Below are 16941 nucleotides of genomic sequence, written 5' to 3' on the forward strand. Positions count from 1 at the left end.
GGATGTTGCAAGTGGTGTAATTAGCTGTTGCTTTCTCCTTCTTTAGAGCAGGGTTCTGTTAGAATTTGCTGTAACCATTTGCATTGGTGGCCTCCAGCCAGGAGGTGGTGCTGTCAAGAGGGCAGCAGAGCATTCTGGCTCTTGGGGAGTTTGCAGCTGTGAGCTGCTTCGTCCACAGGAGCTGGCACGTCCCTGCAGTGGTTCTCAGAGCAAAAGTTTGCAGCGTGAGTCTCCACATGCTGTTCTCTTTTTAAATACTTTTCTTTAACTCAGTAAAATGATGTGTGGTAATTAATACTGCTTCACTATCTTCTTAGAAAGACATCTGGTCGCCCCCGAGATTCCACCTGAATCCCTTAGCCCTGGAGGCCACCCCGTGGAGGAGGCCACATGGAAATGGTCGTCCCTCTGCGTCTCAAGTCCACCCAGTGCCCAGGGTGAGCCCCGAGCCCGCCTGTCAGTTTCTGCATTTCCTTGTGGTTCTTTGCTAGGTCAAGCTGGGCTCGGCACTAGGGGGCCCCTACCTGGGAGTCCATCTGAGAAGAAAAGATTTTATCTGGGGTCACAGAGAGGATGTGCCCAGCCTGGAAGGGGCCGTGAGGAAGATCCGCAGCCTCATGAAGATCCACCGGCTGGACAAGGTGTTTGTGGCCACAGATGCCGTCAGAAAGGGTATGGAGCTTCAGTGCCTTTCATTTCTTTCTTTTCGTCTTGATCCCTGGTTCCGTTCTGGGTAGACCTAGGCCTGCATGATCTTCAACTGTAATTCCTGGGAGGGTAAAGCTGAACTGTGTGTCTGCATCTTTTGAGCCAGTTCCTAACGAATTAACCAGAAGCCAAGTATGCATGCCTTTCTGCTAAAGAGATGCGTATCTGTTCCTACCGGAGGATCCGGTTCAAAGGGTCTCTCCTTCTACTTCGCAGAATATGAAGAGCTAAAAAAGCTGTTACCCGAGATGGTGAGGTTTGAACCCACGTGGGAGGAGCTGGAGCTCTACAAGGATGGAGGTGTTGCGATTATTGACCAGTGGATCTGCTCACATGCCAGGTGCCTGCCCCCTTCACCGTCGGCCGAGAGCGGGTTGGGGGACTTTCAAAGGTTCTTCCATCCCAGGTACTCGGTGTCAGAGCAGATGGTCACCTGTGTTCACAGTGGTCATTTCCACACTGTTTACCTCCTCATCTGAGTCTCCTGTAGCATCTGGTTCAGTGTTTCCCTGGGCTGAAGTTAATTGTGTATCTTGCCCTTGCAATTCTCACGCCCAGACTTCCTCCATAGCAGGCTGTTGGCATAGCTGGCCTCATCTCAGAACCTCTTCTTGTGTCTCATTTTCCCGTCATTCCCAGTTTCTGCCCCGTCTGCCCCCTGCCCTGAGAGTTGCCCGTGCCCTCGAGTTGGGCACGTCCTTGGTGCTGTGTGTGTTGTTGAAGAGCATCATGAGCATCGCCGAGGCCGGGAGCCTGGGCCCTCGTGTGGTTGTTCTCGTGGGGTTGTCGTGAGTGTCCCTGAGGCCGGGAGTCTGGGTCCTGTGTGCGATCTTTCTTGTGGGGTTGCCACGAGCGTCCGCAAGGCTGGGATCCTGGGCCCTGCGTGCCGTCATTCTCGTGGGGCTGCTGTAGGAGGTAGGCCTGGGCCTCTGTTCCTCCAAAGACCTGTCTGCCCGTCTGCATAGGAGACTAAGGTTGGGGTTAGGGTGAAACAGTTTGAGTTCAATAAAAAAGGCAAGTAGAGGGAATGGTCTTCCCGTGGTTAGCACTGTGCACGTGTGTGGGTCTCTGTGGGTTAGTCTGTCTCCCTCCTGCCCGAGGAATGCTGAGCGCCCTGAGCCGGTGCCTCTTCAAACATCTGCTGTTTCCTGTGGTGTTCTGGGCAGTGCGTAAGACCCACAGAGGCTCCCGGTGATGCTGTCTGCAGGGCGTGGATCCCTTTACCTGTTAAGCAGACAGGAGGCAGTGCTGACTTCTTAGGTCAAGGTGGAGGTGTGCGGGAGCCCAGTCACAAGCTCGCCCCTGCTTCTCAGGTGTGGCCTTGAGATTTGACTGCGAGCTTGGCAGTGCTGTCTCCCCAGCCCAGGAGGCCTGACACTGAGGGGAGGCCTGACAGCTCTTGGCCTCCTGCCCCCAACTGCGTGAAGCACTTGGCCCAGCTCACTGAAGCTGCTCTGCCTCCAGGCCGGTGCGGCCTGCTCTGACAGGCCACTGTGTGTGGGGTGGTGAGGGTCTCCCCACCAACGCCGCCCCCACCCAGCAGCACACCGGCCTGTGCAGCCTGCTGGCCCTATGTTTCCGTGTACAGTGCTGGGCACGTCACGTTTGCTCTGGAAACATCTCTGGGGTTTGCTTGTTCATGAAGTTCATGAAGTGCTGCTGGAGAGCCAGAGACCAACTGCGCAGGAGCCAGAGGAATGGGCAGGCCACTGACCCGAGGTGTGAAGAAACCCCTGGAGAAGGGTGTCCCCACCAGCCCGTACAGTGTGTGTGTGGAGGGGGCCTTGACCTCTGTGATTTCTCTTGTGCCTCAGGATAAGGAACCCCCATGCCTTGGCTAGACAGTGTTGTGATTAGTAGGAATCTCTCATTGTTCACCATGTGACCCGCAGGAGGTATTTGACCTGCACCGGCAGGCCTGGTCCAGGAGGTATTCGACCTGCACCGGCGTGCCTGGTCTGGGATTTGGTGACGGAGACGAGAGCTCCTGGGGGGGCATGTGGTGGGACAGGAGTGTGGTGGCTGCTGACCGTGGGGTGGGGATGGGGCTGCAGCACCAGGCAGAGCCCCTCAGGGCGCAGATGTCAAGGGCATCTGAGTGAGGGGTTCCAGCAGGGAGGCGGCTGTGTCGGTTCCATGTAACTCTGGAACTCATTTCACTCACCTGCTCCTCTCAGTTCTCCCTAACTCTGAAACCTCTGTGATCTCAGTTCTCCCTAACTCTGGAACCTCTGTGGTCCTTTGCAGGTTTTTTATTGGCACCTCAGTCTCAACATTTTCTTTTCGGATTCACGAGGAAAGAGAAATCCTGGGGTTGGACCCCAAGACGACGTACAACAGGTTCTGCGGAGACCAAGAGAAGGCGTGTGAGCAGCCCACGCACTGGAAGATCACCTACTGAGAAGGCTCCTCCGGGGCTGCTCCCGGACCCGACTGACGTGGGTGGACGCAGGCTGTGTTGCCGCGGAGTCACCGTCTGCTGCCAGCCAGGAGCTCGGTGGACAGGACTGTCCCTCACAGGGTCCCAGGCCCAGAAGAGGCCCCACGCCTCTAGAGGTGCAGCGCGTCTCGAGTTGTGCTCTGTCCTTGGCGTTTCCAGCCGCCACGGCTGACGAAGAGGCTCTGCTGCCCTCGGGGGCAGTTGTGTTTTCAGGCAGTGTCTGTGAACCCACAGCTCGGTGGCCAGCAGGGCACGCGTGGTGACCCAGAAGCAGGAGTGTCTGTCAGGCTCCAGCTCTGGCCTTACCAGCCACTTTTCATGTCTTCATATTTTAAGCGCATTGAGGATAGATACACCCTCCATCAGGTGGACACGGGCTGACATTTCCCTGGGAGCTGGTGCAAGGAGAAGAGTCATTTTAAATGTCTGCAGAGTGACCAGGCGCCTCCCGAATCCCTCTGTTGCCCTCCGTGCAGCAGGAGGCCGCCTGTTTGTTTCCTCCTGGGATGTGTGCAGGGCAGACCTGGTGCTGCAAAGGGAAGGGCCTGAGGCCTCAGGGAGCCCCATGGAGGGATGACAGTTCAGGCCCTACCGTCAGCACATCAGAGTGCTGGGAAGTTTTTCAGTGGCGTCTCTGGGACACTTGGTGGATTGTCTGTAGGAAACTTGCAACTCCGCTCCTCACACCAGGCCCAGCTGGCTGCCCCGCCCTCGCCTCGGCTGGCAGGTGCACGTGGGGCCTCCGGGTCCACCATTCACTATTGAGAGCTAGAAATGAGGAAGGATAGTCACACCAACTCCAAAAGGCTGTCTAGGATGAGCTGCTTTATCAGGGAGCTCCTTGTACCCATTTTACAGAAATCATTTTTAGGTCTTTGTGCCACCACCACGAGGGGCATCTGCAAAGAGGGCAGCGCTGGACGCAGAATCTGTGGAAGGTGCAGCAGTGCCTCAGGGGTCCTCAGGGTCAGGGAGCCCCCCTCTCCCTCTTGGCCCATTACCCTTTGTGACTTCCCACCATGGTGTCGTGTGACCCTCAGGCTGGTGGGGGCTGAATCCTCACTGAGCACCCACTTTCCACATCTGCTAGAGGAACAGTGACACGGACACTTGTGTGACAGAGAGGAGGGTTAGTGAGGAGGGACAGACAGCTCTTCCCTTCGGAGCCTGGCTAATCTAGGACATCACCTTGCTGTGTCTTCTCCTTCTCAAGCTTTTAAAATTGACCCTGAACGTGTGACAGGGTCCCATGGTGTTACTCAAAGCTGTGCAAGGTAAATGGTGACATATTTATTCTTTTCCCATTTGTTCTAGAAACAGTGCCTTTTTCATCAATTGCATTTTCCAGGTTGAGAGCTGTATAAAACATTTTGGACTGTGACCATGTACCTTCCTTTTTAAGAAAAATAAACTGCTTTATGGTAGTTAGCTGTGGAGCGTAGGCTCATTAGACTCATTTCCTGCTACCCAGCGGAAGGTGGAAGAACCCTTTCACATCTCCCAGAAAGCAGATAGTGACCAGGTGGTGGAACAGGGTAAGGCCGCCCCTGCTGGCCTGTGAGTGCTGTGGCATCTACATCAGGGCACCAGTTCTGCCAGAGCCCCTGGGGTCCCCAGTGTTTCCTGGGTCTGCTCAAGGGGCCCTGCAAGCCCTCGTCATCATCAACAGCAGCCAGCCCTCTGTTCGTTAGACTGCTGGGAGGCCTCTTTGGGGAAAGAATTCCACAGCTGTAAAAGTTTGAAAACTGCCAGGTTTTTAGGCACATAGGAGATGGCAGTATGGCCTTTGTGAGTTTCACTGTGGTGGGAAGAGACCAGCCAGTGAGAAGATTGTGTGCCAGGTGCTGGTAAATGCTGCAGAACTCAGTGGAGAACGCAGCCTGGAGGAGGTGGGAGGTTGGGAGGGGCCCAAGAAGGCTAGTGGGGCTGTAAGAGGCAGTGGCCAGGAACAATAAGTAGAGGCCCCAGGGCACATAAGGCCAAGGCGGAGAGATGCTGGTGTCCCAGATGGAGCAACCGGGCCAGTGATGCATCGGGAGGATGTGTGGGTAGGAGGCCTCTGTGGAGCCTGAGCAGAGCAGGGTGTGATGTGACTGTGTAGAGAATAGCCTGGAAGCCGGAGGCTGGTGAGGAGGCTCTTGCTTAGTCCTGGTGAGACACAATGGTCAAGAGTGTTGAAAACTTGAGGCTGGATGCGGTGGCTCACGCCTGTAATCCCAGCACTTTGGGAGGTCAAGGCGGTTGGAGTGCTTTAGGTCAGGAGTTTGAGACCAGCCCAGCCAACATGGTGAAATCCCATCTCTACTTAAAAAAAAAAAAAAAAAATTAGCCTAGCGGGCGTGGTGGTGCATGTCTGTAATCCCAGCTACTCGGGAGGCTGAGGCAGGAGAATCACTTAAACCTGGGAGGCGGAAGTTGCCATAAGCTGAGATTGTGCCACTGCACTCCAGGCTGGGGTGACAGAGTAAGACTCTGTCTCAAAAAAAGAAAAACTTTAGAATTTATTTGAACAAAGAACAGTTCATGAATTCCACTCAGAACCAGGAGAGGCTCAGCGAGCTGTACCCAGCAGCATGGGCAAGCAGCACTTAAAGACAGAACACGAAAGTGAGGCAGGAAAACAGCCTGATTGGCTACGGCTGGGCCTCTGCCACATTTGGGTGTGGTCTGATCCACTGGCAGCTTATGACAGACTCAGCTACTTGTTACAAGAATAGACTTACTAGGTTGAGTTTGTTTACATGCTTCGTTAGGTTGCAGTTCACTAGGTAGGAATTCAAAGAATGGCCAGCTTTAGGCCAGATGTAATTTAACAAAAGGACCCAGTGTGGGCACATCCCTGGAAGGAGGTACTGGGTCTGAGAGCCCAGGCGGACCCTAAGGGGTTGTCTTGGCTGCTGCAAGGATGATGGAACCCTCTCCCTTTTTTAAGCAAATGGTCTTTTTGTTGCAGGGAGAAAAGATGGACTTGCAACTTGGAATGGATGTAAAGCAGTGTTTTCAGTACTGTTGGTTGTGCTCAAGTCCACAGCCACGGCCTATTCTGCCAGCTCCAAGTTATGGTTCCAAAGACTTTTAAAACAGTCCAAAGATACTCCCTTGATAAAGGTTTCCTTTTTAAAATTTGTGTGAATGGTGGCAGCCTGACCCTGTTTCACTCCAGTGCAAGGCAGATGACACCAAGCCAACATGCAGAGGCCTGGCCAGGGTGTTGTCACTGTGAGTTGGGGCACACACAAGCACAGGGGGCCGTTCTGTGGTGGGCTGGGCCCAATGGCTCACCCTTCACCCTTTTTCCACACATCTTCCTGGAGTAGACCAAGTTTCAATGTTTGTTTTCAGTAAGCAGCTGTGACTCTACTAACACATCGAGTTAGAACCATTTGAATACATTTTGAATCTGCTTTTTCATTGTTCACTTTTAATACTTTTAACTAAAGCGTTTATTTGGGAAACAAAGGATTGTGATTTGGGTAAACTGAGTCAGGGTGACCCTGAGCAGTGTCCTGGAAGGCAAACACTGGAGAGTTTTGGTTTTTCTCTTTGTTTGAGATGGAGTGAGACTCTGTGGCCCAGGCTGGAGAGCAGTGGCGCGATCTCAGCTCACTGCAACCTCCACCTCCCGGGTTCAGGGGATTCTCCTGCCTCAGCCTCCTGAGTAGCTGGGACTACAGGTGCGTGCCACCACCACACCCAACTAATTTTTGTATTTTTAGTAGAGATGAGGTTTCACTGTGTTGGCCAGGCTGGGTCTCAAAACTTCTGACCTCAGGTGATCCACCCACCTCAGCCTCCCAAAGTGCTGGGATTACAGGTATGAGCCACCTCTCCCGGCCTGGAGAGATGTGTATAGGGGATTTCCACAAAGGGTTTTTGGAGGCAGTTCATTGCTGGGGAGAAATCCTAAATGAAGCCTTTTCTGGTGGGTTAGTTCTTCAGGGCCCTCCCAGCTGGGAGATGTGAAGGCCGTCGGGCTGACTTCAGCTGCTGGTCCAAGTCTACGGGCGTCCTGTGACCTGGCCGTCAGCCGTGTGAATGCAGGCCTCCCGCGGCCACCCAGTTCCACTTAGAAAGCCTTAGCATTGGTGACTTCATTTTCTTTCACATTTCCCCCTTTTGATCAAGTTCTTCCTCCAGAAAGTCACAGATCAGTTGGTGAATGTGATGTTGTCCCTCGTTGCTGGGAGGCACTTGTCCCAGGGAGCCGTGTCCCTCATTGGGGACGTACCCTCAGTCAAGCTCTAGTGTCACCTGCTTCACCTTCGGGTCCGTTTTCATTTCAGGGGATTGTCTGAATTCCAGCAGGGGGTAGAGGTTTCTTTAAATGAAAAGCCTGAATCCAAGGGCCGACACCTTTTAGTTTGACAGCACAGGGATTGTAAGGAGTACCTGACGTGGACTCTTCGCTGAGATTGAAGGAAATCTTTCTGTAAATGTCTTTTCCAGTAGAGCAAATGATCAGGCTGAAGGTCATGATGTCTGGTGCCTTTATCTCCTGGGAACACACTATGTAAAGACTGTCTGACCAGGGTATGACTTGTGTGAACTGCCTTCATTATTCCTTTACAGCATTGAAGCATGTCTCCTTTAATACATGGACTGTTCAGAGCAGAAGGGACTCTGCGCATCGACCCTGCCGTGATCATTTCAAAAGGTGACAACTTGCAGTTTCCGAAAGGTGCAGACCTTGGATTCAGAAGGACCACAGGAAGTGCCTTTGGCCAGGGCAATTTCAGTGCTTCCTGAAATTTTGCCAGTTGAATCTTGGTGATGTCATCTGTGCTTTCTGCCCGTCTGCCAGACTGGGATGGTAGGCACAATGACAGCACTGTAATGTGGACCGGACTTCACAGATTGGTTTTACGACCTGGCCAGTGGAGTTCCTTGCCGCTGCGTGTGAAGATGTGCCCGTCACTTAGGGAGAGTCTGTTCTAGTAGAGTTTGCAGCATCTGCGGCAGTGGCACATCAGGAAGGGAACACTTCCACCCAGGAGGAGAACATGCAAATCATCACGACATATTTATAGTCTCGGGAGGCAGTGGCTGGATGAAGTCCATTGGCCAGGCCTCAGAGGGCCTGCTGGGCAGGTCAGAACGGCCTGGGACTGTCGGAAGTGTCTTCGCTGGGTTGAATTTTGGGCAAACAGCACAAGGCAGTTGTGCCTCTTTGGCCGCCCTTGAAATGTTCCCCCCCCCCCAGTACTGTTTTCTAAACGTGTAAGTTCATTAGTTGCCCAATGAGTCGTCTGATGTTTCCATAGATTCTGGTAACACCAACTCATGGGTGCTTGCAACAGGGCGTCTTTAATAATATGACTTACGTCCTTTTTTGGAAAATTATCTCAGCTGTAAGGTTTTTAGTCTTAGTGAAACTCAAGGCAGCGGCTTTTGCTGTAGAATCAACCACGTTTTTTTCTTTAGCCTCATCAGACTTCAATTTTGAATACCCAGAAATTGTGATTATGGCCAAAGCAGAGGGAAGCCAAATTCAATTTAATAAACTGTTGAGGAAAGTATCATTTTAACTTGGTTCCCCTGGAGGTTAAAAAGTTTGTTTCCGGCGCCGGGTGCGGTGGCTCATGCCTGTATTCCCAGCACTTTGGGAGGCCGAGGCAGGCGGATCACGAGGTCAAGAGATGGAGACCATCCTGGCTAACACGGTGAAACCCCGTCTCTAATAAAAACACAAAAAACTAGCCGGGCGAGGTGGCGGCTCCTGGAGTCCCAGCTACTCGGGAGGCTGAGGCAGGAGAATGGCGTGAACCCGGGAGGCGGAGCTTGCAGTGAGCCGAGATCGTGCCACTGCACTCCAGCCTGGGTGACAGAGCAAGACTCCAACTCGAAAAAAAAAGAAAAAGTCTGTTTCCAAACTCATCAACAACCCAAATGAGGGGCAGGAGGAGACCTGGGCCCAGGACTCCATCTTTCAGTGCTTTATCAGACTCTGTAAGTTCAGACACTGTTTTGGAGAGAGGCAATGTTAGAGTTCTGATAGCATCTAGATGCCTCTGAATGCCAATTAAAACATGCGCCCATCCGGACGTGCATATTGTAATACATAGCCACAGGCCGTTCTCTCACTTGTGGAGAAGCTGCACCCAACTCTCCTCACGCTCAGCATGTTCCCGTGAGCACGCTCCCTTCCTAGGGCTCTGTGGACTTCCCATAGGGTAAGACCCTTGTTTTGGAACCCAGTTCTTCTAGTTAGTTCGGAGGAAACTTAGGGTGGTGTAGCAAAGGAACCCCAGTTTGGCCAAAGTCAAAAGGTCCGCGGCTCCAGATAAACGGGGCTGGAGTCCAGAGGCAGCACAGCTGTTAGGAGGTTTAGACTCACAGAGTCCAATACTTAAGATAGTAATACTCACCATTAGGAAAACTCCCAGTAAGCGGCGAAAACGTCCTCCAAGCTGAAAGCCTTTGCTGGCACAGAGGCAGCAACAGTCCCCAGATTCCCAAATAAAGGTATCAGCCTCAGTTGAAAGGCGGTGCCAGCCCCGAGGAAGGGTTGTGCACGGGGGCCTCTGTTGTGGGAACCTCACCCAATTCCAGAGAAAGCCGCTCAAAGGAGAGATCTCGCTGGGCCCCGCTCCTGACGTCAGCTGTGTTCACGAAGAAAAGATTGACATGGAGGTGGAAGGAACGAGCATTTATTTGGGAAACAAAGATTGCAATTTGGATACAGAGTCGGGCAGTCCTGAGCACTGTCCTGGAAGCAAGTGCTGGTAAGGTTTTTATAGGGGGATCTGCAAAACGTTTTGGAGACTGTTCATTGGCTGGACAGAAATCCTTAACTGCAAACTCATTCTGATTGTTTTTGGTGAGGATACCCCTGTGGAATGCGTTCTGACTGTTTCTGGTGAGGGTGCCCCCGTGGGATGTGACTTCAGCTGTGTGTCTGAGTCTCTGGGCAGGTCCTGTGTACTGGTCATTAGCAGGTGTGAGTCCCATCCCCCCGCAGCCACCCCGCTCACCTCAGAAAGCCTCAGTGACTTCCTTTTCTTTCTCAGTACAAATGATGTCCGGCTGTGCGCAATCGTCACGAGGCATTCGAGAAACCGGCCAGCACAGACGGGCGTTAATCATTAGTCCAGGCAGCTCAGGGCCCTCCAGCAGCTTCTCATTACCCGGAGGACCCACGTCCTCCAACACAGCCCGACCTCGCGGGAACAGGACCACCAGCCTTGTGTGCGGAAGGTGCTTTTGACACTTCGTTTTGCTATGCAGCAACAGAATTAATAAATGATCTTTTACTTTTCTGCAAGAGGTAAATAAAAAATTGTTTCATTCTTCTTGGGGGTGGGGTTGGGCCAGCTTTGGTCTGCTGAGCCCAGGTTCTTGTCAGACCTGGCCGTGCGGGCAGGGCGGGGCCAGCAGGTGGATGACCCGGGACCGCAGGAGGGGTGGGCCCGGGAGGACCGTGGAGAGGGCCCCCAGCGTGCGGCTGCCCCACCTGCCCAGCCTTTGCTGACTGCAAATCTCCCACCTGCTCCACGGCTCCCTTCCGTCTGTGATGGCAGAAGGTTCTAGAGTCTCAGAGGAGGTCTTGTCATTGTTGCACATCTGGGTTCTTTTGGGACCGATTAAGGCTTTCCCACAGCTATTGAAACGCATTTAAGAAAGGCGTCCCGTGCTGCCTGAGACAACGGCCCTGGAGGCTGCTCTGATACTGCGGGAAGCATGTGGGCAGCCTCGGCTGTTACTGGTGGAGCTGTGCCCTCTGCAAACAGCCAGCTTCGCGGATCCTGCAGCTGCCCCACCTGCCCCCGCGGTTTCCCATGAAGACCTGCAGAGGCAGAGGATGGCCCCTGCGCCGGCCAGCATGAGGGTCTCATGGGCACTGTGGACTTGCGCTCCTTGGTTCTGGGCATGGCGCCCTCTCACCTGGTCTATAAACTGCCCTCTGGCTGCAGGTTGGGGCTTGGAGGCAGGTTCCCACTCTACAAAGGTGTCAACACCAGCTGGCACGTGGGGGTGGGGCAGGGAGCTTTGCAGGTGTGAAAACATGGTCCCCGGATGGTGGTCCAGGGCCAAGACCCCCGGCTCCCCTGCCCACCAAGACCACAGCGGACATGAGGCTGTGTGAGCGAGGCTCCTGCGGGCTCTGCTGTCTGTGGCGGCCCAGAGGCATTCGGCAGGCTTCCCATGGCTGCTTGGGGGCTGCCGAACTGCCCCGGATGGAGGGGAGGTTCTAAGAGACGGGGGTCAGGGAGAGTCCAATGTCTCACGGTGGAGATGAGGCCTGGGAATGGCGGCAGCTGTGTCTCCCCAACTGTAGCTTCACGTTGCGGTGCTGTCGCTTTGAGGCTCCCGTCCGAGCTGCACCCCTGGCACATGCTGTCCCTGCCCAGGCCCCTGAGCCTGGCTGCACAGGCTCTGCTCCCACCCGGCAGGCAGCTGTGCAGGGCAGGGAGGGCATGTGTGGAATTGTCTTTGAAGCTGGGCTTTGTCCCCTGCTTCTAGCGAGGAATGTGTCTGCAGAAATTATTTTCTTATGATAATCAGTCTGATGCTCTCAGAGCCCAGCCAGGCCCCCAGAGAGCTGTGCAGGGCAGATAACCTTTCCTGGAGCTAAAGGGGAAAGAAAACTACAGCTCTGAGGCTTCGTTACAGCTCCAGACTAAACGGTCACTGGCTTCCTGTAAAGCTAGAGCTTCTGCCAAGTTGGCCTGTCAGCCCGACCATGCAGCGTTTGGGGGTCCGCCTGTCCCCGGGACGATGAGGGACGAGGACTCATGCTCCAGGGTTTCTCCTACTTGGTGGTGGAGGAGCCACTGTCCCGACCTGGAGCCAGGACCTGGAGGGGGCCCCATGAGGACACGGTCAGGGCCTCCCTGGAGGGACAGGAGGCTGCCTGCGCTCTGGCTGCCCGAGGCCCACGCTCCCAGGCTGCCAAATGAGGCTGGGGTGCCAGGGAGGTGAAGTGGCTCCTGCATCACCCAGTGGTGCGGCTACAGCACAGGACAGGCCCAGGCTTCAGGCTCCACAGCCCTTCCCTCAGTTCCTGAGCCCGGGGGCAGCTCTGGGCAGCAGCTGAACACCTGCTGTGCGCCACCGACCAGACTCCTCCCCGGCCAGAGTCAGGGCTGCAGGGAGCCTCTCGAGAGCAGGGGACAGCGTGCAGGGAGAGGGGGATGGGCACAACCAGGGCGTCCAGGCCTAAGCAGCCCCCGACCCAGCAGAGCCCCATCAAGAATTACAGGTGCCCCACCACAGGCTCTGATGCCCCAGCCAAGCACAGGGTGAGGGGAGGCTCTGAGCCCGGTAGGACTGCCAGGCCCCCTGCTCCACCTCGGGGCAGCGCCCTGCAGACAGGACCTGCCACGCCTCTGTCCCTGCCATCTTTAGTCACTCCCCTCCATCCAGGCAGCAGGGACCATGTGAGATTCGTCCTTCGTGCTGAGGGAGGGCCTCGTACCGAGGAGCTCTGGAAGCTCATGGGAGCTTCCACGGCTGCCCCTCCCGTGAGGCACCAGAACTGCCCCAGCTGCCACAGGCAGCACTGAGCCCTTCCTCCCTGCAGCCCTGGACTCTGCCATTCTTTTGGGGTCAGGGTGACTTGGTGCTTCCCACCATCCGTGCCGGACCCCTCCACATGGCTCCCCCTGGCACCAGGAGGCCTCCTGGGTCAGCACCTCTGGGTCCTGCCCACGCAGCTGTGTCACCTCCCAAGGCACCTGTCACTCACCCACCCCAGCACGTTTTCAGTCACAAGAGAACTAAAGCCTGACCCAAGCTGGCTTTGAAGTTCAATAGCACAGACAACTCCCACGCTCAACGGCAGTGGGTGAGGTGACCTCAGGGCTTTGAAGTTCAATAGCACAGACAACTCCCACCGCTCAAAAGGCAGTGGGTGAGGTGGCCTCAGGCACAGCTGGATCCAGGGGCACGGGCAGCACTGCTGGGATCTGCTCTGGGTGTGTGTGGGCGGCACTGCTGGGATCCACTCCAGGCTCCTCTGCCATGGTGACAAGAGGGATGTCCCCACAGCAACAGCCACGTCCTCCCACTCCCACCCCCAAGCCTGGCAGGTGGAAGAGCCCAGCAGGAGTCACGCCTGACCCCACACAATCACGTGGCCCAGGGACGTGTGGCCACAGCTGCCACCTGTGGGTGGAGTTACCACCCGAGCAGGCAGGAGAGCTGGGCTGGGAGGCTGGGCCCTGGCCGGCTGTGGTCGCACCTGCTCTCCTGAAGCAGGTGAGCATCGCGCCTTCAGCTCCACCAGGTGGGGGGATCCCGGAAGCCGTTCATGCCCTGCCCCAAGTACACTTGTGCAGTACGTGCAATTTTGGAAATTTTGGGACAAAAGCCACGTCTTCCACCCTGTCTCCTTCCGAGATCAATTTAGTTGTTTTTGTGTGTGTGTGTGTGAGACAAAGTCTCCTCTGTCACCCTGGCTGGAGTGCAGTGGTGTGATCTCGGCTCACTGCAAGCTCTGCCTGCTGGGTTCACACCATTCTCCTGCCTCAGCCTCCCGAGTAGCTGGGACTACAGGTGCCTGCCACCTCGCCCGGCTAATTTTTTGTATTTTTAGTAGAGCGGGGGTTTCACCGTGTTAGCCAGGATGGTCTCGATCTCCTGACCTCATGATCCGCCCGCCTCAGCCTCCCAAAGTGCTGGGATTACAGGCGTAAGCCACCTCGCCTGGCCTGATTTAGTTTTCATTTCACTCTCTCTGCTACTGCATCTCCTACAGTCAATGGAGCCTCCAAATTGAGGAAATAGCCTCCCCCATTCTCACCCGCCCCCCATCCACCCAAACGCCAAGCAGATCCCCTCGGGAACTAGGTCCTATTGTCCCCAAAACCAGAGCTCCTGGCCCTGTCCAGGAAACTCTTCCGTGTCTCTGTCTCTGTTTCATCTATGTCTGTCCCCCTTCTGCTCTGTTTGTCTCTGTGCCTCTCCCCTCAGTCACTGCCTCTTTGAGTCTCTCTCTCTCCCTCTCTCCCCATCACTCCTTCTCTATCCCCATCTTTCTCTCTCTCCCCATCACTCCTTCTCTGCCTCTCTCTCTCTCCCCATGTTTCTCTGTCTCTCTCTCTCTGTCTCTCCCTGTCTCTCCCTCTGTCTCTCCCTGTCTCTGTGTTTCTCCCCCATCTCTCCCTTTCTTTCTCCCTCTCTCTCCTGAACTCAGGGAAGAACACAGGCAGCACAAGAAAGGGCCAACACACCCGAGCCCTGCCCGGGACCCACCCAAGCCCCCGGGGCTCCCTCTGCTTTCACAGGGTGGCCCTGCCTGCCCCCAGCTCCGGGCCACCAGGCTCCTCCCCGGCCTTCCTACCTGCCTGCCTCCGTTCACCCTTCCCTGAGTTCCCTCGGCCGTCGACTTCTTCTGTCTGCTTTGTGTTTCTGCTTGTGAGCAGCAGAAATTCTTCCCGCAATGCGGCCGAAGAGAAAGACATTGAATGAAACTAAACTTCATCTCTTTGCTCCTGCTCACACTGTGCTGGTGCTGCGTCTCAACTCCCCGGCTGCGTCTGCTTTCTCAGGCACGAGAAATCACATTCATGCCTGAGAATCGCATTCATGGGGCTCCAGCCTCGTGCCTCGTCACTCACCTAAAGGCCCTGCCTCCTAACGCCAGCCCACTGCGGTGTAAGATTTCAACACGTGAATTCTGGGGGACACCGACACTCGGGCTACAGGAGCCCCAAGGACTGTGGGCCCAGGAGGGTACAAGAAATCTTCACCAGATATTCTGGGGAGGGAGGAAGGTGCGTGGGGTGGGGAGGCTAGACAAAGGGCTGTGTGGGGCTGGGGTCCTGGGGGGCCAGGTGGGCACCGTGGGGCCCAGCAGTGGCGAGCAGCGCCTCCAGCACTCACCCCAACGTTCTCCACAGCCTGGGATGCTTCTTGGGCCCCCACCACGGCAGGGAGAAGCTAGGCCCATAAAGTGCATTTTGCAAGTCGAACCCTGAGCCCAGTGTGCCTGGAACCTTGACCCAGAGGAGCTGTGGAAGAAAATTGAATGAGGAGTCGTTTACGCCATTAAGTTTGTGGGTGATTTGTTCCAAAGCAGCAGCTAACTGGGACACCCCAGGTTATAAAAATGAGAAGCAGGAACTGCTCAGGACCTCGGCACCCAGCACCTCCTGCGGGATTCCAGCCGAGTCACTCATCCCCAGATCCACTTCCAGCGGCACATGAAGCCAGGCTCCCCATGCACCGATCACCCTCCTGTTTTCAGAAGTGCCCGCCCTGCTCCTGGCAGGAACACCCACTTCCTTCCTGTGTGTCTCCGGCCCCAGCCAGGAGATCAGCACAGGCACCCGGCTGTCAGAGCAGAAGCCTGGAAGGGCAGGGAACAGGGGTGCTCAGCCACAGAAGCAAGACATGGCCCCAGGAGAGCACAGAGTCATCAGCGACTCCGGGAGGACAAACTCTGCTGTGAGTCACTCTGGGCGGCTGTGAGAAAACACCACAGCCTGGGGCTTCAGCACAGACTCAGAGGGGTTCTCCTGGAGGCTGGGTCTGAGGTCAAGGCGGGGCAGGGCTGCTTCCTGAGATGCTCTTGGACTCACAGACACTGTCTCCTCCGTGTGTCCTCACGGGGCCATCCCTCTGCGTGTGTCTGTGTCCTCACCCCTCCTCTTACAGGGATACCAGGCGGACTGGGTTGTGACCACCCTGCTGACCTCCTTTGCCTTAAACATTCATCTATTAAGGTATTTGGGGCACTGCAAGGTTACGAATCGAAGGTGTACAACTTGACGACTTACGTATCGAAGGTGTACAATTTGACGACTTACGTATCAAAGGTGTACAATTTGACGACTTAGGTATCCAAGGTGTACAATTTGATGACTTACGGCCTCCGTTTAACTCAATCACCTATCTTAAGCCCCTATTTCCTTTTAAGACCTAAGTCACATTCTGAAGTTCTAGGGGTTAGAGCTTCAACATACGAATTTTGGGGGACACAGTTCAGCCCCGACACCCCTCCCACTGCACACACAGCTTCCATCTCAAGAAGAGGCTGGGGCAGGGCTGAGTCCGTTTAGGGTGGATTCGCTGTCCTGCTCTTCAAGGCGGAGGGCAGACCCCCACCCTACCCGGCCTCCCAGCCCCCGGTGTGGCAAGCAAGGCACGTGTGAGGCAGAGCCTGGACCCGCACGGAGGAGTGTGAGGGAGGCCATGGCAGGTCCAGAGGGGACCCCAAAGGTGACAAAGGGAGATGTTTCCAGACCCCCCACTGCCGGGGCCATCTCCTCCCCGCACTCCAGCCTTCTGCGATGGAGTCTTCAGGGAGGGGCGGGGCAGGGAATTCAGTGACCCGGCCCTGACAAGTGGGAACGACAGGAGTGAATGGAGGGGTGCACATTTTGGGGGCACCGTGGAGCCGCGCCTCTCTGCGGGACCATCCGTTCCAGACCCATCAGCCATCACAGCCACATCAGCTCCCCCACAAAGGCCGGGTGCTGCGGGAATCGGCCTGTCACACACGGGGCCTCTCGCCCCTATGGAAAGGCCTTTTCAGGACACACTAGAACTGCTTCCCGGCCCCGGGCTCGCTGCCCTCAGGGTGGCCATGTGAGTGGTATGGAGAATGGACAGCCCTGGGCCCGCAGAAGGCTGCAAGGCCATCAGCCCCGTCCCCACCCATCACTTTCTAGAAAGGTTTGCACAAACATGCATGGTGGTTGACTCCTGTGAAAGGCCACAATGCTACAGCACATGAGCTGGTCTGCAGAGAATGCCCCTCAGGAGAACGGGCACATGCCACCTGTGCCAGGAGGCAGATGCCAGTCTCCTGAGCCAGCATGTGGCCAGCAGCGGGCCCAGCCTTGGGGTCT

The 16941-nt window shown here is 55.6% G+C and overlaps 1 protein-coding gene and 1 long non-coding RNA gene across 2 annotated transcripts in view; both read left to right on the top strand.

Moving 5' to 3' along the window:
• POFUT2 (protein O-fucosyltransferase 2) overlaps positions 1-4575 on the top strand; it is a 30623-nt gene extending 26048 nt beyond the window's left edge. Inside the window, exons 9-11 of the mRNA XM_017888658.1 lie at positions 492-672; positions 925-1048; positions 2956-4575. Of these exons, the coding sequence (XP_017744147.1) occupies positions 492-672; positions 925-1048; positions 2956-3109 (459 nt within the window). The 3' untranslated portion in view covers positions 3110-4575. The remainder of the gene's footprint in view (positions 1-491; positions 673-924; positions 1049-2955) is intronic.
• Positions 4576-9517: 4942 nt separating this feature from the next.
• LOC108539824 (uncharacterized) lies at positions 9518-10411 on the top strand. Its single transcript, XR_001888487.1, has 2 exons — positions 9518-9870; positions 10156-10411. It is a non-coding gene; the product is annotated as an uncharacterized LOC108539824 (long non-coding RNA).
• Positions 10412-16941: the final 6530 nt, after the last annotated feature.

This window comes from Rhinopithecus bieti, unplaced genomic scaffold (assembly GCF_001698545.2).
Source record: "Rhinopithecus bieti isolate Rb0 unplaced genomic scaffold, ASM169854v2 scaffold_18153, whole genome shotgun sequence".
Taxonomy (NCBI): domain Eukaryota; kingdom Metazoa; phylum Chordata; class Mammalia; order Primates; family Cercopithecidae; genus Rhinopithecus; species Rhinopithecus bieti.